Source organism: Zingiber officinale, chromosome 2A (assembly GCF_018446385.1).
Source record: "Zingiber officinale cultivar Zhangliang chromosome 2A, Zo_v1.1, whole genome shotgun sequence".
Classification (NCBI taxonomy): Eukaryota; Viridiplantae; Streptophyta; class Magnoliopsida; order Zingiberales; family Zingiberaceae; genus Zingiber; species Zingiber officinale.
This window is the reverse complement of record NC_055988.1, coordinates 145,204,072-145,223,695: the sequence shown is the minus strand read 5'-3', so window position 1 is coordinate 145,223,695 and position 19,624 is coordinate 145,204,072. Positions and strand designations below refer to the sequence as shown.

The 19,624-nt window shown below is 37.7% G+C and overlaps 2 protein-coding genes across 5 annotated transcripts in view; one reads left to right on the top strand and one right to left on the bottom strand.

Moving 5' to 3' along the window:
- The window catches only part of LOC122042527 (exportin-7-like), a 37,766-nt gene extending 28,169 nt beyond the window's left edge, over positions 1-9,597 (top strand). For both annotated transcript variants that reach the window (XM_042602684.1, XM_042602683.1), the window contains exons 27-29: positions 1,330-1,428; positions 8,763-8,801; positions 9,059-9,597. In XM_042602684.1, coding sequence (XP_042458618.1) covers positions 1,330-1,428; positions 8,763-8,801; positions 9,059-9,196 — 276 coding nt within the window. In that variant the 3' untranslated portion in view covers positions 9,197-9,597. The remainder of the gene's footprint in view (positions 1-1,329; positions 1,429-8,762; positions 8,802-9,058) is intronic.
- A 1,785-nt stretch (positions 9,598-11,382) lies between these two features.
- Positions 11,383-15,296, bottom strand: LOC122042526 (histone-lysine N-methyltransferase, H3 lysine-9 specific SUVH1-like). Of its 3 annotated transcripts, XM_042602681.1 has the most exons (4): positions 15,138-15,281; positions 15,011-15,060; positions 12,643-14,756; positions 11,383-11,755 (listed from the first exon to the last, which is right to left on the bottom strand). In XM_042602681.1, the coding sequence occupies exon 3, from the start codon at positions 14,670-14,672 to the stop codon at positions 12,657-12,659; it is 2,016 nt and encodes a 671-aa protein (XP_042458615.1). In that variant the 5' UTR covers positions 14,673-14,756; positions 15,011-15,060; positions 15,138-15,281; the 3' UTR covers positions 11,383-11,755; positions 12,643-12,656. The 3 variants fall into 3 exon arrangements, with proteins under 3 accessions (XP_042458615.1, XP_042458614.1, XP_042458616.1); XM_042602680.1 differs by lacking the exon at positions 15,011-15,060 and having other exon boundaries at positions 15,138-15,296; XM_042602682.1 differs by lacking the exon at positions 15,011-15,060 and having other exon boundaries at positions 11,383-11,707; positions 15,138-15,296.
- Between the last annotated feature and the right edge of the window lie 4,328 nt (positions 15,297-19,624).

Sequence of the window (19,624 nt, the reverse complement as noted above, 5' to 3'; positions counted from 1 at the left end):
CCGAAGGTGATGTTGGTTAGGTGGAACACGGTGTTCGAAAAGCTCAAGCAGGATTTGTATCTACATCCCGATTCACAATCATCCTATGCACATTCCTAATCACTATGTTCTAACCCCCAACAATAGGCTAAAATGATTAGGACATAGAGACAAACCTCTAGCAACATCTGGGAAGAATAAAGTTTCTAAAGCTCCTGGAAGCTCAAGAAGTGAACCTAAAAAAAATTGCTAAGAAAAATGTTGCACAGGTAATTAGGGATGATGCTCTCTCGATGCTACCAATGAAGAGACTTGCAGAGATTGAACAATGTTCATCACCTTTGTTAGTGCTGATGGGAAGTCTGAGAATGATATCAACTGTCTATAGTAGCGCAATTAATAATGGATGCAATGGGATTCAGGACTACTAGTTATGCCATTTCAAATTGATGTCAGCTGAGATACATTGATGGTGATGTTGAGCAACCAATTCAAATTTGAGTTATCTCTATACTAAGTATCTAATTCAAGTTATGGAAATGTATCACTCGGATGTTGTATCAACTTTAACTATATGGTGAAATGGACACTTTAGGCTAATGAGATATTAGGAGGCCCTACTAGTAAGCTATAAAGGGCAGCTTCGTGCATGCGGGGTCTCGGGAAAGTGTCTATTATACATAGCCTTACCCGCATTGCAAGAGGCTATTTCTGCTATTCAAACCTGTGACCACTACAACAACTTTACCACCAGGCCTTACTAGTAAGCTATCTTAAAATTTAATATCTTTTTAATATTTAAAAGTTTTTTCTATAAATGTTCAATTCATTTTATTGTAGGGCAGGTCCAAAGCCAAGTTAACATGGTATGATCTGTGTTGATGACCCAAATTGGATCAATATGAATCAACTTCTAAATAGAATTATGTCTAATAATGGGATCAGAACTAAAATTTAAATTTTAATTATTGGTTTAAAAAAATAATGATGTTCAGAGTGGTTCTTCCCCTAATAGCACAAGTCAAGTGCTTAGTAAGTCATATTGAACAAATATGAAGTTGACTTTGAAATGTTTTTCCTTTTTTGGCCTCCATCATATCTTTACTTCTGCACAGTTCTAAAAAAGGCACATATTTGATTTAGCAATTGACTACAAGATCTTTTGCAACAGTGCTGTTCTAAGCTCTTTTTATTTTTTGAGGATTTTTCTAGCTGGCTAATTTAGCACAGTCATGTTGCAGTTTTAAATGGATAGAATCTATTAAAAGGTTTATTTTGATATACTTTGTAAATATTGTCAGTTATTCATGCTGTATTATCATTTCACTATAACAATGACTAATTTTGCAGATACTTAAAACGCTGTTTGAGATTGTCCTGTTTGAAGAATGTGGCAATCAATGGAGTCTTAGCAGGCCAATGCTGAGCTTAATTTTAATAAGTGAACAGGTGAATTCTTTGTTCCATGTTGAAATTTCATGCACACAGAATTACTGTTAAAATTATCTTTTGCTGTTTTAGATTGTTTCTAATTTGTCTATAAGAATCCATTGTGCAGTACGAAAAGATCTTTTTTCTTGTCATTAATGTCTCTGTATTTCAACTAGCATTGTCTGCCACTTAAGAAGAAAGTGTAAGCTCATCTATATTGAACGGCTGAAAGCTAGTTAACAGCGTGATCTGGTTTATCTTGAAACTTGATTAATTGTTCCATTGCTACATTGATGTGTCAAATGAACCAAACAGCAATATTTTAACAATGCGGGTTGATATCAATAGTTCGAAGATGGTGTTTGTTAGAATTATACGAGTTAATAGACCAAACAGAGTTGTGTGTGAGAGAGGATGTGAATGTTCTCTTTTAATGGTGTTTAGGTAGCAGTTACTTAGTCGGAGTAGATTTTAGAATCCTAATTGCTTCTGTGGCAACAATACTTTTACCACTCTCCATGGAAGCAATTTCAAGGCTAGGTTAAGCATTTTTTATCTTCTGATGTTTTGTTTCTCTAACTTATTTTCCTTGTCTCTTGGAATAAATTAAATTTTGCTTGGTCTCCCCTGACATTAGTAAGTCATTTAAATGTAGATACTGGAATACAGAATGATCTTCTTTTCTCTAAAATCCTTTCCAGAATTTTGCTTCATCTAGTGTTTCCAGTATCTTTGTTTAGTGTCTTATCCATTCTTTAATTTCTTTTCTATTTGTGTGAACTTTTTTAATTTGTGTAACATGATGGACATCAATAAACATGTATGCCCCAATTTTTGGGGAGTATTGAAGTTATACATGGTTCATACTGTAGTCCTAGGTGTTTGTATCAAAGTCCTATTATCTTAGAGTGGTTTTTATTCGCTTAACAAAATCTTATTCCTTTAACTGTGTTCTTTTTTTTAAATGCCAAACAAATATAACATAATCCATGTTTAAAATGTTGTAGCTGCATATGATGACTAAAAGAAAATAGTCATCATTGTGCATATAGTTTGTAAACTTGTTTTATCTATGAAGAAGAATAATCCTCAAATTGGACCACAAAGTGCACTGCACTTAATATTAATATTACATTGAGAATTCACTAGATAGTCAAGGAAGTATTGGCATGTGTGGCACAAAGGTAAGTTCAGGAGTCTAAATAGCTTGCACACTTTTGCCAAGGTTTTTTAGCATCTCTATGAGTTTGTATTTGACAATTTGCTCGTTCAATAGAGGTCATGTACCATTCAAAATAGTTTTCTATTTCAATAACTAATCAAGAAATGTATTAGGCCCCATCATCCAACAAAATTAGTAGCATATATCAATTATGTTTAGAGAAATGATGTTTCTCTAGCAATAAGATATTTTGACTGTTTGCTATATTCATGGTATTTACGGAGTAACATGTATATGATGGGTAATTTTCATTGGAGTTATTTGGACGGTCTTCTTTAGCTCCTATAAATGTAAACTTGTCTGCGGATGAATGTATTTGGTTTTATATCCCCACTCCTAAGATCTATTGCATGTATTTGGTGGTGGTAGTAGTATTTCTTCTTTCTGTTTGTTCTAAGTAATGCGGTAACCTAGGTACAACAAATGAATCAAACAAGTTATCTAAACCAGTTTTATAACTGATAATAAAGGCCACTTCTCTTAAAACAAATTCTAAATTACCCCAACAAATATTACTAACTTTTAAAAACTTGGAACTTCTAACAAACTTAACAAACTTATAAAAATTGAAAACCTAAATTTTTAAAACAAGCCCTGAGATTAAGTCCTAAATCTCAAATCTTATCAATGGGTCTAAAGCTTGTGAACATATCAATTGGATTCCTCTATCTGGTTTTTGGATAAGTAAAATTGTATAGTGATGCTAGAAGATCTGAAGTTTTTTATTATTATTTTTGATAATTTTTATCTTTTTGGTATTTAAGGTATTTTTGGTATTTTAGATATTTTTGGTAATTTCAATCTTTCTGTATTTTTGTATTTTGAGTCTGTTTAGAAATTTTTGGATTGTGACTGTTAATAATTTTTCCTTCCTTTTTTAGAATTTCTTACCAATTCTTACCTTTCTTTATAGGATTGGAGTCTACATGTTGGGATTTATTTCCTTTTTTTAGTCTTAATGTTTAGAGTATATATATATATATATATATATAGCTGTTTGAGGAATTAATCCTCGGTTATAAATAAAATTTCTTTTTTAAAAAAAAATCTTGAGGACGGCGATTTTCCATTTTTGTCTTCTCAAGGATAATCACTATGCTGCGTCTATTGGTATTAGAGCTAGCAAGTTCCGATTGAGGAAGTCGAGCATCATATCCAATGGAAGGTTGTTGTGGTTGTACAAGGCAAGTTCCGACTGAGGAAGTCTCACACCGTGGTCATAGCACCAGGACGAGATTGAGGATTTATAGAGACAAGTTGCAGATTTAACCCAGTGTCTAACAACGTGAAATCTTGAAAATCGTGAGGTACGTGGCCAAGAAGATTGACATGGAGACCTCGAATGTCGAGTTGATCTACTCAAATTTTTTGGTACATCATAGATAGTGAAGTTTGTTGTTTGGATCAACAAAGCGGAGTGATTCTTTGACTATAAGCAAGTTTCGTATTGAATGAAGGTGAAGTTGATTGCGATCTGACTCAAGGGTCGAGCATCAGTGTGGTAGGAGCACTTGCGACGCTCACAAGATAGACAAAGTAAAATCAAGATTAAGGATTGGGAGAAGATGAAGAAAAAGATGAAAGATCGCTTTCTTCCTTTTGGATATACTCAAATTTTGTTCCAAGGATGATTAAGTTTTGCTATAGAGGACAATTGCTTCGACGCCCAAGATGACCTTGACGGATTCGAAAATGATTTGGAAGAAGCTCGTACTTTATGCTGATGACTCTAAGACTTTAATCGTTTGTGAGAGTTTGTTAAGTTCCTAGCATTTACTAAATCAGATAGATCTATTGGTGACGCTCAGGATATTAATTGTCCTGTGAAAGGTTCCGTTTCATGCTTGGACGTAACGGGTGCTAAACAATCAGATGACAAAGTGAATGAGGATATTCATTGCAAAACCAAATTGCTTGATGGTGCACAACAAGAAAATCACCCAGACAAAGTTGATGAACCGAATACACTGCAAGTTGTGGAAGACCCTAAAGAAGAGGAGATAAACCAAGATGAGAAGTTAGAAGTCGTTAAACTTTATGCCATATCAACAATTGCAACTTTAAAATGCGCTATTCTAAGTGATTGATTACGGTTTATGCCAAGGGTAGGAAAACAATTGTTTTTAATAAGACAAATTGTGATGCTGATAAAGTATCCATGACCATGGAGAGCTTCAGGGAGACCAAGATGTTCAAGCGGGAAGTGTTCGGGAAGGTGCAACTGGAGCTCAACCAGTTCAGTCTTGTCATCTACAATGCCAACGTCAAGCAGCTCGTCGATGTCAAGCACCACGAGCACTTCTCCTATCTCGACTAGAAGATACAGTAGGAGTCGGCCAATGAGGCCAAGGTTGATGTTGCCAAAGCGAGGATGAAGGGCGAGATGGGCTCCAAGGAGCGCGACGGTCGGATGCGACAAAACGCCGCCAAGATCTCGACGAGGAGGCCAAGGTCCTGATCGAAGTCAGGTTGTTCTAGGCTGAGTGAGAGGCGGCCGTGAAGAAGGCGGAGTGGTTGTGCCAGGCCAAGGTGGCCGACGTCGAGGCCGCCAAGGCCGTCTCTAGGAACTCCGAGTAGTAGCTCAAGGTGGAGAAGAAGAATGCTTCTCACTAGATGGAGAAGCTAAAGGCCGAGCTCTTTAGCAGAGCAACTGCCGACTATGAAATTAAGGTTTAGGAAGGGAACTGAGAGTTGTACAGGAAGCAAAATGTGATGGAGGTGGTGCTGTATGAGCAAGAGAATCAAGCGGAGACCCCAGAGGACAACTTTATGCTACAACAGGCCGACAACGCTCTCTACGCGAAACGGAAGGTGGTGGAGGGGATCCTGTCTTTGGTGGAGATGCAGAGCAAGTTACTGTGCATGATTCTAGAGGCGTTCGACGAGAACTACACGGTGATGAGGGACTTCTTGATGATCGACAGTGGCCCGTACAAGGAGATGACGAGGATCAACACATTGAACTTCTCCAGTTCAGAAATAAAGTTGCATCTGGATCGTCGAGGATACTCAAAGTCCAGTAACTGCTAGTAGATTTTACCAAGTTGATACCAGATGATTTTTCTCCTGGGCTACCACCTGACACTACTCTGAACTTAAGGACGAGTTTTTTCAACCCGAGGTGACTAATGCATGAGGATCCGAAGTTTTTTATTATTAGCTTTGGTAATGTTCATCTTTTTGGTATTCAAGGTATTTTTGGTAATTTCCATCTTTTTGTATTTTTATAATGAGTCTGTTTAGGAATTTTAGGATTGCTGGTCTCTTAATAATTTTTCCTTTCTTTTAGAAATTTTTTCTTTTTTTTACAAGATAAGAATTGAAGTCTATATGTTGGGATTTATTTCCTTTCTTTAGTCTTAAGGTTTAGAGTCTATATAAACATGTGTTTATCTGTTTGAGGAATTAATCCTCGGTTGTTAAATAAATTTTTTTTTAGAAAAATATGGAGGGCGGCGGTTTTCTCTTCTTGTTTTCTCAATTTTCACTTTTCGTCAGCCATGGAATAATCACTATGTTGTCCGGTGTCATATAATGTGTATCGAAATGTACAAAATGAGGCTTTAGAAGTTACTCATGTATGATAAATGGATTCCTCTATCTGATCCTATCAAGATTTATATTGAGCATATTAGAGATTCATGCCGTCCCCTCGGATGGGTCTAGTGGCTAGTGCATGAGGTGTTGCCACAATGAGATCTGGGGTTCGAATCAGCAAAAGCCAAGGTAAATACCTCCCTTATGTGCTAATCACTATTCCAAAGGCTAGTAGCCGCCCGTGATTTACCTCCTCCGTGTTGGCTCTGGGACGGGTTGGCAGGGGCGCTGGGGGCGAGCATATTCGCCTTTTGCCACAATATTAGAGATTCATGCCAATGTTAGGAGGAAAATTACACTAAGAAATGAAACATTGTATATTTTTGACATTCTCTAGAGTATATGAAATGGCAAATTCATCAATGGCGGAGACAAGCAATGATAGATGAGATGGTTGTATTTGGTTCTAATCTAGATGCAACTTGTCACTCTTCCTTCTGGTAAGTCTATTGTTGGCTGGTTGAAAGTGGATGCTTACTATTAGGAGATAGGTTATCTCCTGATGATGCTATTGATAGAGTTAAAGCCAACAACTTTCAAAACGATAAACTTAGATATATAGCATTGACTAGATGTATACATTTTCTCTAGTGACTATGATTGCTCATCTCTTAAGAGTAAGATTTGATACACCTTTAGTTTACGATGATAAAAGTTTATTGGGTGAAATCGTAGTGTTTTACCTTACCTCTCAATTTTGAGAGTGTATCTTAATCGTTAATGTTTCTGTTGATTAGATCGTTATTACCAGTGATAATTTTGTTGCAATCTCAAGTATAAATGCATATCCTTATCAACAATTTTAAACCTAGTATCCAGGCACTTAAAATGCTTGGCATGGTGTTTGGCCATTGAGACATATCTCATTATTGAAATATGCACTTGATATGCTAGAGCAAGTCAGAATATTATGTGCTTTGCCAGTTGGGACTCTTATTAATCCTAAGGTGTTAAACATTTTACAACATAGGGAGTTATTATAGCTTAGGAAATACTAGAGATTGATTGGGAAACTAAAATTTCTCAATCATCAAGATTGTCATCGCATTTGTTGCATGAGTAATTTGTTTCTTAAAGCTCCATGTTTGGCCATTGGAAGATGGCTACAAGGATTTAGATATTAAACATGCTCCAAAGAAAAGTCTTTTATATCATGATTATAGCAAAAGGTGATTACGCTCACTCCAAACGCTCCTTCACAGCTCGTCCCAGATTATGTGAAGGGACGTAAATCACGAGGTCAACTTATAGCCACTCCCCAAGTTGGCTAGGGGGAGGGAATCTTTTATATCATGATTGATACCATTTCAAGTTGTAGGATATACAGATGTTGATTGAACATAGTTATTTGATAGATAACTGATCTACATCTTGCTATTATATTTTACTAGGAGGTAATGTCATAACTTAAAGAGTAAAAAGCAAATTGTAGCGGTAGTTAAGTGCATAGGTTGAATATAAGATATGGCTATAAACACATAGGGGTGGCAATTCATGTTCTTGTGTTAATCATGTCATATATTGGTCGTGTCTTTGGGTCAATAAAAAATTATATAAAATATTTATTTATTAAAAAATAATTTTAGAAGGTGTAAGATTAACAATCTATTTAATTATTAGGTTGTATTATATCAAAGTTATTAATATTTTTGAAAATAAATTATCTTCGTAACAAGTCAATTCATTTATATATTGGCTCATGTTGCATCACTTTTGATTTTGTCTTTGTTAATCATGTTTTGAGTCAAGTTGGGGCATGAAATTGGGTGGTGTCTAACATTATTAGATCTAGTTACATGTGAGCTTATTTGGCTCCAATGTTTAAAGTCTATGTTGGGTAACACTCCTAGTGAGCTAAAAAGAAAGATGAAGTGGTATTGTAACATTCAACTTCTTGTGGATCTTACTTTTTCATTCATGGAAAGGTGTAATCTAAAGAGATCATCCATCCCATTTGCCGATAAAATGATTAGATGATCAACTCAGTTCTTGTAAGGTTTTAGAATTAAATTATTAGTTCTAAGTTTTTGAGAGTACCTAGTTGTTAGGGACTTTTATGTAAATACAATAATAATCTGTATAGAATGTGTAAAATTACTTTTACTAGAGAACTTTATTATGTGTAAAGCCTCATGGTAATTCTGTAAGAGATGACTTGTGGAACATTGATCTCCACTTCTAATAGATGAACTCCATACCCTTTTTAGTTGCTTTTTTTTGTTTAATCCTTGCTTGGCATTCTTTAACATCATCATCTGTAAGTGCTAATAATCTCATATAACATGGGAGGTCAGTGATTGATTCATGTTTCTGCATGGTTGACACTATCAACTATCAATCGTGCTAAGTGTAGCTAAACGACATGAAGAGATTCATTTTTCCAACATTGGGAATTTTGGCACAGTGACATTGTTTCTTTAAAGATAATGTTTAATGCCCTACGCCCTGGCTTATAACTTGTCATTTTTGTTCGCAACTTATAATGCTGTGATACCCATCAATTTTCTCGTGCTGATTCTTTGTTTATGTGTAGGTATTCAATGATTTGAAAGTACAGATTTTGGCTTCTCAGGTGACAATCTATATCCTAGATTCAGTATCACCCTTGTGCTTTAATTAGAATTGACATCAGATCCTACAGATTTGCATTTTATTGTTGGTCCTTGTGGTGTCTTGTTTTTCTTCTAATATCTGAATATATGCAGAAACTTGAATTTCCTAGACTCCGCCTAATAGATGTTCGAGTCATGATCTAGATGTTATTCTTTATGTTGCATTTCATCCTCATTCATCATGTGAAGCAGCCTTTTTCTTTTTGTTAACTTGCAGTCTTCGGATCAAGTAGAGCGCCTTTCGCAATGCTTTGATAAGCTGATGGCTGATGTCACAAGAAGTCTGGAATCAAAGAACAGGGATAAATTTACCCAAAATCTGACAATATTTAGGCATGAGTTCCGTGTCAAGTAATTAATTGCTCCCTGTGCAGACTGCAGTCATGATAGGATATCACTACCATGGCTATAGCTAGTTTTTTTATGCCGGACCAGGTCAGGGGTATGATTATCAAGGAGTACTTTTTTTGTGCATGTTGTATGAAAGAATGATATATGTGGAATATCACTCTAGTTCCTTTGTTGCCCTTTGTGCGGGGATGGTAGGAAGTGGGGATTGCTAACTGGATAGTTCATACATCATAACTTGGGTGTTGCTGCAAATGGGATGGCAAGTTGGAGATGCGTCCCAAGGTTATAATTCTTTTGTTTGATTAGAAAAAAGGGAAAGGTGAAGAAAATAGGTAGTTTGTGGATTTGTAACTGGAGTGACTTTGTATAATACTGTTTCATTAAGTTTGATAATTTTGTTGCTCACTGGATAGAGCTTGAAGCATATTTACTCAACAGGTGTGGTTGGCAACTTAATGTTCTTTGCAGCTTTAGAATCTTCAGATGGAAACCTTTGCACCATTTCTGTATAATTGAAACAAATGGATCTGTGATCCTTTGCTGAGTTGTGTCGTTGTACAGACATGCCTTCGGTGTTGGCATGTCATGCATTTATGGTGAATAAAATGAACAGGTTAACAAAGTGGCAGGTCAATTTTGGCACTACCCAAATAGTCCATTTGTTTCATATTACTGGCTGTTTTTATCTATCATAATTCATACATGCCTGCGACTGTATGTGGTCACATAGCATGAGTAATTTCACTAGTTTTTTTTATATGACAGTCTACAGGGTTGATGCAATCGTACCCTCTTTAATGATGGTAACCAATAGGCACCTGTGGGAGTAGAAGGTGAAGGCATTTGTGCCAATTCATTTGTGGATTTGTTTTTCAGTAAAAAAAAATGGTGTTTGCTTGAAACACATTCTTGCTTGAAGCACATAAATAGTGTTCGAGTTGAGCTTGGGATTAAATAGCCCAAGACAAATACTATAGGCCGGAGTCCAAGGCCCAAATGCCCACTTGGATCACTTATTCTTGCTGCACCCTGTTGCAAAATCCTCAACTCGTCCAGTGCCTTGGCATTAATTAAACAACCCTTAACTCCCTTCAATCTCTTAACCACCCAATAACCTCTTTAATTAATAATAGATCTGATGTTATGGATTTAGGATGAGTGCCTGCGCCGATTCATGGATAATGCACATGGTTGCAAGAGAGGCGAGGGATTTCACTCTCCTTTACCCACATTCCAGGCATGATGCTCAATGTTCCCATGCGTTTCATTTAAGTTATATGGTCAGAACTCAGAAGGGAACCGTCAGGTTCTGAGGACCGCAGACAACGATTGTCAACTTACTCGACGAATGAATATACTTTTCCTTTGACTTGGTCGGTCACACGAGCTACATGATCAATCCACTGCCTTTTTGTAGCAGTGGAGGAATCGAACCCTTTCGATCCGGTCCACAACTGGTATCTGTTGATGATCAAAAGTAGAGTTTCTCTGGCATGATCGGGAACTTACATCGACTAGAACACTTGTGCCCTAGCCGTCCAAGTACTGATCCTAGCGAGGAGCGATGGTCATGACTCTCTGCCCATTTGTCTGAAAAATTGAAGATCGAGAACTCAGAGCGTGAACAACGTTAAGCTTTTGAGTGGAGGAAGAAGTCATTACGGCCATGGCCGTAGGGATCCCTCTGAGGACGTCACTGAGGCCTCTGGTCTTGCTCCAGTGCTTTCAAATTTATGATCAGTGGAAAATTTCCAGGAAATCGAAATGATGATCTCTAAAATCAATCGATCCGAAGTATTGGATACCTATTGGTAACTTGAAAAAAATAAAAATATACAAGTATTTTTTTTTTCTTTTATAAACTGTGTTTGTTCTGAATTTACCCCTTTTTTTTTTTCCTTTCATAAACTGTGCTTGCACCTGATAAGTGAATCAAAGGAGAAAGACTGCGATTTTCAAAATTAATCGAACAAAACTGAGACCTGAATTATCAAAAAACTATAATAATAATAATAAATCTTTTCGTCTCCTCTCCGGATAAAATTTAACTGAGCGAAGTCAAAATCTGAAATATCAACTACAACTCTACAAGGGCAATCACAGAGGGTGTAACAAACTTTAGAACAAAACTTGCAAAAGGGGATCTCAAACGCAATAAGTATTCAACGCGTTATATGAAAACGACAGATATTAAGCATGAAATATTAACTTTTAAGTAATGAAGGAAAACAAGAAGCTGGCATATCACATGAATTTTATCTTATTACATTTCCAAGTTCATAAACAGCTCCTGGATACACAATAGAGCAGGGGGGTAGACGAATAGATCGGGATAGATTCTTTTTCATCTTGTTCCGCTCCACTTCTCGCGGGATAAATTCAGAATGAGACGATACAATATTATACAACCTTCATATTAAGATGGAAAGTGGCAAGAAGAATTAAATCTCATATCTGTCCCATCCCTCCCTCGTTTGCAAGTTGTTTTGTAATCCTGTTCCCGCTCCGTTTAGGCCTATCAGGCAGAGCAACATGTCTTTGATCGAATCAGAATAGAACAGGCCTAGCTCGAAATGAGAAATTATATTACTTGTCTTTGTAAGCAGAAAGCATCTCATCAAATGTAAAAATAGTAGAAGCAGGAAGGACCTTTTAAATTTTAGAAGCATTGCTTGAACTTACCGTTGCGGCATACATCCGATGACAGTAAAGGTAAATTGTCTTTAACAGAAGTAGCAAATTGATCTAGAAATAGTATGAACTTTCGAGCAATTTATAAGATTTGTCATACAAGAAAATAACTGAATTTATTCCATTCCTAAAGAAACTAAAACATACAACAAACATAGCCATTCTGGCACAAATGATCTATCAATCATGCTAAACAAATAACTGAATTTTCAACAAATGGTGATTTGTAGAGGCCAAATGGAAATGGTTATTAAAAAAAACAAAATCAGATTACGAGGTAAGCAACAAGAAACTCAGTCCTTTGTGATACAAGGAATAAAAAAGAATACTTCAGTGGATGAACATTCCATAAACTTGAGATAAAGTTGTTCTAAAAGGCATACTTTAACAAAAATGAAATGCCTCAGATGCAGTAAACATATATAGCAAGTTATTACAAAGTAAAACAAATTGCAATTACTTGTGATTTAAAAAAATCATAAAAAAATATCGCTTAACCATATATTTCATGGTACTACTGTCAATGGTTTGAAAATAAAAATAAACAATGGTACAGATAATATGAACCATTAGAAATCTTCTATGATCTTATGAAGGCGATGGATCACCATCGCATATGAGTGCAAAAGGGCAAATATAATACGGCAGAAGATTGAAGCATCAAAGTTGAGGTAAATTACATGACCTTAAAAATCTAGCACGTTTAGTGAAATCCTGGATTATGTTAACAAAACAATCAAAATGATGGCAAATCCTAACCTCATTTGACAGGTTCAGATAAAAAATCCTCTGCACTTAACTGAGTCACATAAACACTTTTTCTCTCTTTGAGGATTCATATGGTTTCCCATCTCAGCTGGACGCCGACCATAATCAAAAGTTAACTCTGTCATAGGAGGAATGTGCTTAATGGCAAAGAACATGATATGTGGATATCGATCGTCACCATGGTCATGTAGAACTGGCTGCCAAAAGACATTAGGAGAGCAACTGTGGTTCATAAAACGAGCAATGTTGCCATTATTCTTAGAATTAATGACAAAAGATAATAGTTTTGGCGTTTCACTCAGGTCAACATTGCCAGTCTCTTCCAATAATTCAGGCACATAATTCCACTTAAAATCTGGGTCGGAATACATTGGCTGGAAAACATAGTCAGTCTCTTCATCAAAGTTAATGGACCGTATGCCATCAATGATCTCCCCTGTGTACTCACAGATGAAAGTCCCAGCACGAATAGCATCCCAACTTCGGAGACCCCATCCACGGTCTCTTGTCTTAAATACTTCAAAGTGGAGATGAAGACCAACCTGCGTAACTCGGTTGCGACAATTTATTAAACACTGGCAAGTAGCAGGACATTCATAAACAAGAGGTTTACGGCTGACAAGGATCCCATTAGAACTGTAAGGTAGGAAACCACCATTTTGTCGTAGACAAGAGCAATTAGCATCACCAGGCAAGCAAGCACTAGGGCACATGCAAGATTGCAAAGGTTTTACTGAGGAGATAGATCTTGGATAACCGACAGTATTGGAATAGGTGAAATAGGTAGGTCCTTTCTCATAATCTACTTCATTGACGAGGCAAACAGGTTTATTTTCTATACCAGAAGACAAGTCATGAGATAGTACCATATTTCCTCGTAATGATGGATTTTCCTTCCACTTCTCAATTCTTTTCCACACTGCAATCCCATCAGGCTGCCCTGGTTGTCGATGAAATTTGTACTTGAAAGTATTAAAACCTGTCTTTCCCTTTTCCACCCATGATTCATGGATCTTGTACAGGCCATCATATATGTAAATTTTTCCATTGGTAATGCTAGGATCTTTTGCACTGCGGATGACCCTAATATCGTTAGCCCTGCGCACACTTTTTTCTAAAGCAAGATTACCTCTTTCGAGCTTCTGGTCATCGTTGTTGGAGCTTCCCTGGCCAGTGTAAATCAGAGTATCCTCACTATCCTCCTCATTTCCATAAACACCAGCAGAGACAATTCCAACAGCCACAGAATCTTCTTGATCCACAAAACTGATTGTTTTATAATCAATTCCAGAAATGCTTTGACTATGCAATCCAACCAAACACATTTCGATCCTGAAGTAAAAAATATCTCCAACCTCCACACCAGGCACCGGTCCTATCCGCTTTTCCTTGTTGGCCCTGAGATCATTAGACATCATTATGGACCCAGCTTTTAAGTCTGGACGCAGTTTTTTTGCGTCATCTATTTGCATGAGCCTCCTGCGAAGTGCATCAAACGTTGAAAGGACAACTTCCACAGACTCCCTGGGATCGTGTGATGAAGGTAGCAATGTTGAATCAGCAAGAGACTGTCGAGATTTATTTTTCTTTCTCTTACTACTCTCAGTGGCTGAACTATCAGCTGGAAAAGTGCTATAATTTGAGAACCGTTTGGTTGCTTTCCCAGATGAGTCGATGATCACTGCTTCCTTGTAAAAGGCTGGAGGAGTTGTACCTCCTGATGCACGAGGGAACCCGCTCTCCTCATTGAGATAACTGGGATGCTCTACAGGGATCTGGTTAAGATCTTGAGGAGAACCTACGGAGGAGAAAAAAGGGCAAAAACCTGGAGGATAAGCAGAAGCAGTTGCGAAAGAGCCAAGCGGGGTAACACAGACAAATGGAGGGGCATTAGAAGGGCAGAATGTGCTCTTCTGCCCAAGTGATGCAGGTAACATAGGAGCCAAACTTCGCAAGGGCTTCACATCCAGCACGGCCGATTCTTTCATCGAATGTGGATCATGGTATGATCGACTCTCCATTTCCGCGGTACGTCAATGCAAGAAACAGGAAGTAAATCTTATTTTCATTCGTCGAAGGCCGAGAGATCCTACCGCGCTGAAATCCTGTAGTAAGAACAAATTTCAAAGGGAAAGCAAAAAAGTCGAGGAATCGGATAAGTGCCATTGAAAAGCAAGGAAACAATGAAATCAAAGTCAAAATTCATACTTTATCACGCGAAAGGGACGATCTTGAAAGTAGAAGGCGAACAACTCATACTAAACAAACCCTAATGAACCACGGAAAGGAAACTAGATGCAAAAGGCAAAACAAACTCCACAAATCTACAGTGCCAATGCACAGGAAACACTGGACTAACCTCCATAAATGGATTTCCGGTAAAGATTCAGGGAAAAGGTTCCGAATAACCTAAAAAAAAAAGGCGATTTCGGAAAGGAACACAAAGACTACTAAGAAAAGAGACAGAAACAGCGAGCACAAGGTACCTGAATCAGCAATCTAGGGTTACAATTCCTCGCGAAAGCAACAGTGGGCTTGGAATTTCTCGCAGGTCAAAGCTGGGAGATTTCCCCAGACAACAACAAAGCGCTTCCATCCGCTGTGCCCACTTCTCGCTTCCCAGTTCATTTCCTCGGCTTTGGAGCCAGACTTGTCTCGGCTTTCGCCCGACATCGCGGTGCGTGTTCAAACTGTAACGGGCGTTACAGATAGACGGTAAGAAGCCGTTGTGATCGAATCCGACGGGTGAATTTGAAAGAAACACGGACGAGGGTTGATTAGTCGGGTTTGTGTTATCAATTAATCTGGATTAATACGTAAAAAATAATTCTTTATTTAATTTAAAAAATAAATCAGTGGCAAAATAAAGGACGTCCTCATTTTGAAACGGGATCCTCTGTCTTGAAATCCTCGTGTGCCACTCGTCACAGTCTATTCATCATCGACGGTCTTTGATGATTGATCAACCTAAACTATATCTTAGGAAAGGTGAACTAAGGGAGCTGTGAAACGGGATCCTCTGTCTTGAAATCCTCGTGTGCCACTCATCACAGTCTATTCATCATCGACGGTCTTTGATGATTGATCAACCTAAACTATATCTTAGGAAAGGTGAACTAAGGGAACGCGGCTGGCACGATCACGACTGGAATCTATCGGTAGAGGAGCAAGAAAAAAATGTGGAACCGTCACATCAGCGGCCCCCCTAGAACCGGTCCCACGGATATGGAGGGAGGTAAATGCAGGTACACAGGTGGAAAGTGTATGGCGGAGACGTTAACCCCAGGCAGTGACACCCCGGGGATCGACCCCTGAACCTTTTCAGCCACAGAACCATGCACTCCCCATCTGTGCTACGCCCTGGGGACATCGGTAGAGGAGCAAGAGCTGGAGTCGATGGCGGAGAAAAATCACAACGGCCAGATTCTGATCACGATCGTGCTGGCTGCAATCCTTCTAGATTTACCTTTCCTAAGATATAAGTTGGATAGAGCTAGCGGTTAAAGGCCACCGATCAGGGCATCTCTAATAATTAAATCTCTTCGTAAGTTTTTTTTAGTTTTCAATATGTCACATCAATGCCACATCAAAAATAGAAAAATCTATTATTCTCTCCACAATAAAAAAAATCTCCATACAACTTTTTTTATGAGTTCTACATTACAAATCATACATCTTTATTTTTATTTTTTCATTTAATATCTCTATATAATTTTTACTTAATATTTTATTTAATTCTCATCTTTAAATTAATTTATTTATAATTTATAATTAATAAATTAATAAACTTATGATTTTTAATTTAATTTGTAATTTTTATTTAATATTTAATTAACTTATGAATTTTAATTTAATTATAGTCATTTATATTTTTTTTTAACTTACCAAATATATTTATTTTCAAAAGAAAAGTGTATAATTTAACTATTAAATAAAATATTTAATGATTTTAAAAAAATCAAACATGCAATATTAATTTTTCAATGATTAATGACTCCATCTTCAAAAGAAAAAAGCAGGTTTGATATTTCAAACCTGCTCTTAAAATAAAAATCTCAAAGTTTATGTCTCCACTCATTAGAGCTTTTTTGTTGAGCTTTTTCAACTTTACAAACCTGTTAAAAAAACTGCATTGGAGATACTCTGATGGATGAACTAAGACAAGTAGGACACAGGTACCAGGGATTCTGGAGGATCCCGTCTCCTTATTTTAATTATAACATTCTATTTTAAAATATATATATTAAAAGAATATTTTTCATATTTTTATTCTTAAAATAATAATATTGTGGTTATAATTACTCCATAGTAAGTTAATTATTATACATTTGATTAGGTACTGTGATAGTTATTATAATTACTAGGATGGTGTTGAAATATACTCATGTCTTGGCCACTTGTACTAATGATTAGTAATCATTCATGATTTATCTCTTCTGCATTAGCCTAAGGACGGAATTGACGAGGTACTGGAGGTGAGTGAATCGTCTTTTGTGACATAGGATGGTATTGAAATAGATCCCCTCAGGACAGTTCGGTGGTTAAGATATGGGGTGTTGCCACATAAGGTCTTAAGATTGAAACTCGACGTATCTGAGCATACCGTGCTCCCATGCCTTAGCGACCTTTACTAATGGCTAGTGGTCACCCATGATTTATCTCCTCCGTGTTGACTTAGGGACGGGTTGGTGAGGGCACTGGGGGCAAGCGAATAGTCTTTTGCCACATAGGATGATATTAAAATAGCCCCAGGCATAGCCTGGGTTGGTTAGCACATGATAAATTTGTAGCATTGAGCATAGGTCGAATCCCGGTATAGATCGAGGAATTACCCTCTCATGTGATAACTACTTTCGATTTCCTAATTTACTGTTTCCCAATGGTGTGAGACAGTCGTAGTGGGTCGTCAGAGTTATGGATTTAACTTTTTGCATAATAAGATGGTATTGAAATAATTATCCTGGGCTATGTTGCAGTTGTAAGCACATTTTAGGGCTCATTGTGCACTTGGGATTCAAAACCTAGGGAGTACTATTAGGACACTCCGAGAACTAGAGGGGAATGATTAGCTCTAATCGCTTCATTGATGAAAATTTGTAATGGAAACGTGAAACAATGCTAACATCCTTAAATTTACTTGGATCCACCTCCTTGAGGTGACTAATTCAAGAGAGTCCACTCTTCCCACTCACATATACACTATGAAACCTCCTTCGTGGAGGCGGAGAAGTCTTGTACAAACACAATACGAGAAATATACATCAAGAATAAATACCAGTAAATACAAATCGAACATGATTTACAATAATTAACTTTCGCTTAGCTTGCTTTCTTTTTGCTTGTATTTGCCTCTTGGTAGTGGAAAATGCAGTGGCACTTTGTCTCTAAGCACCTAAGAACTTGTTGGATCGTAGAATTCGCTAGAAGAGGGGAGGGGGGGGGGGGGTGAATAGCGATCGTTAAACAAATCATTATTAAATCACTAATAACTCCTTCGTCGAGTGCTTTCGTTGGGCAATCACTAATAACTCATAAGATATTACAAACTTAAGTACAAGAATAATTAAAACAATACCGACAATACAGAAAAAGAGGTTGAATCGCAAGTTGTCGGAGGAGTCTCACAGTGTCGCAGGAGTAGAGTGCAATAGAGCAGCCGTAGAAGAAGTTGTTATTCGCAACTCTGGAGGAAGACTCCTTTTATAAAAGTGCTCCAGGCGCCCGAATCCCTTCCGGGCGCTTGGACCGTGACGTTGGCCCAACCAATCAGCGCGCTCCAAATGTGCGATGAGATAAGCTTTTGCACTCCGGAAGGGATCCAAGCGTCTAGACCACTATTTTTCAACATATCAATTTCCTGCAAGAAAATGTTAGTCCGAGGCAAATACAAATTATACTACTCTACAAAACAAAGTGTTAGCACAATTATAGTAAAAAAGATAGTAATTAGATTTTGTCTTACCGAGACCAGAATCTAGTTACGATCTCAACTTAGATTCCTGAAATGGTTCTAAGTGGATCGACACCTACTGTTCCCTCGAACGGGGAACGCGTCCTGACCAAATCACTCCCCTCCAATGACTTACCTTAACTTACTTGTCAGACAACCCGTCGACCTATCTGGACTTTGTACCAGTTATCTAATTAACCCGTCGACTTAGCTGAACTTCCCTGCAATACTGAGTTAGTACAATAAATAAAATGGTAAGGTAAAATAGTGTTAACAGAATTCAAGTATAACCTAGGGTTATCTCCCCCTAGGGTTGCCTAGCTTCACTTATTAGAACTTCCATTGCCTGGCTTCACTCACCAGGACTTCCTCCTCCTAGCTTCACTTGCTAGGGTCCGGCTTCACTCACTAGGACTTCCTCCACCTAGCTTCACTCCCTAGGGCCCGACTTCACTCACTAGGACTTCCATCACCTAGCTTCACTCACTAGGGCCTGACTTCACTCACCAGGACTTCCACTACCTAGCTTCACTCACTACGGCCTGACTTCACTTACCAGGACTTCCACTACCTAGCTTCACTCACTAGGGTCTGACTTCACTCACCAGGAGTTCCATCCACTACCTATCTTCACTCACTAGGGCCTGGTTTCACTCACTAGGACTTCCACTTTGCCTAACCTTCAGTTAGGACTTCTCCTTGCTATTCATCTAGTCCCGACTAGATTATTCTTTTCCAAACATCAAGTCCTGTTTGGATTAATCCTTGGTCAAACTGACCAGACTTAGGTATATTGTCAAACATCGAAACTCTAGAGGTTGATTGCACCAACAGAACCAACGGTGAAGAGTGGAGAAGAAGAGTTATCAAATCTCTTGTGAAAATGCCTTTTATCTCATGATATAAGATTCTCAATCGATTGACCTTACTTCCAATCTATTGCCACGTCGGATTCGTCTGTTCAAACCTTGCAAAAACTCTTTTCTGTTTCTCCCAATTGATTATCTAATCCATTACACAGTC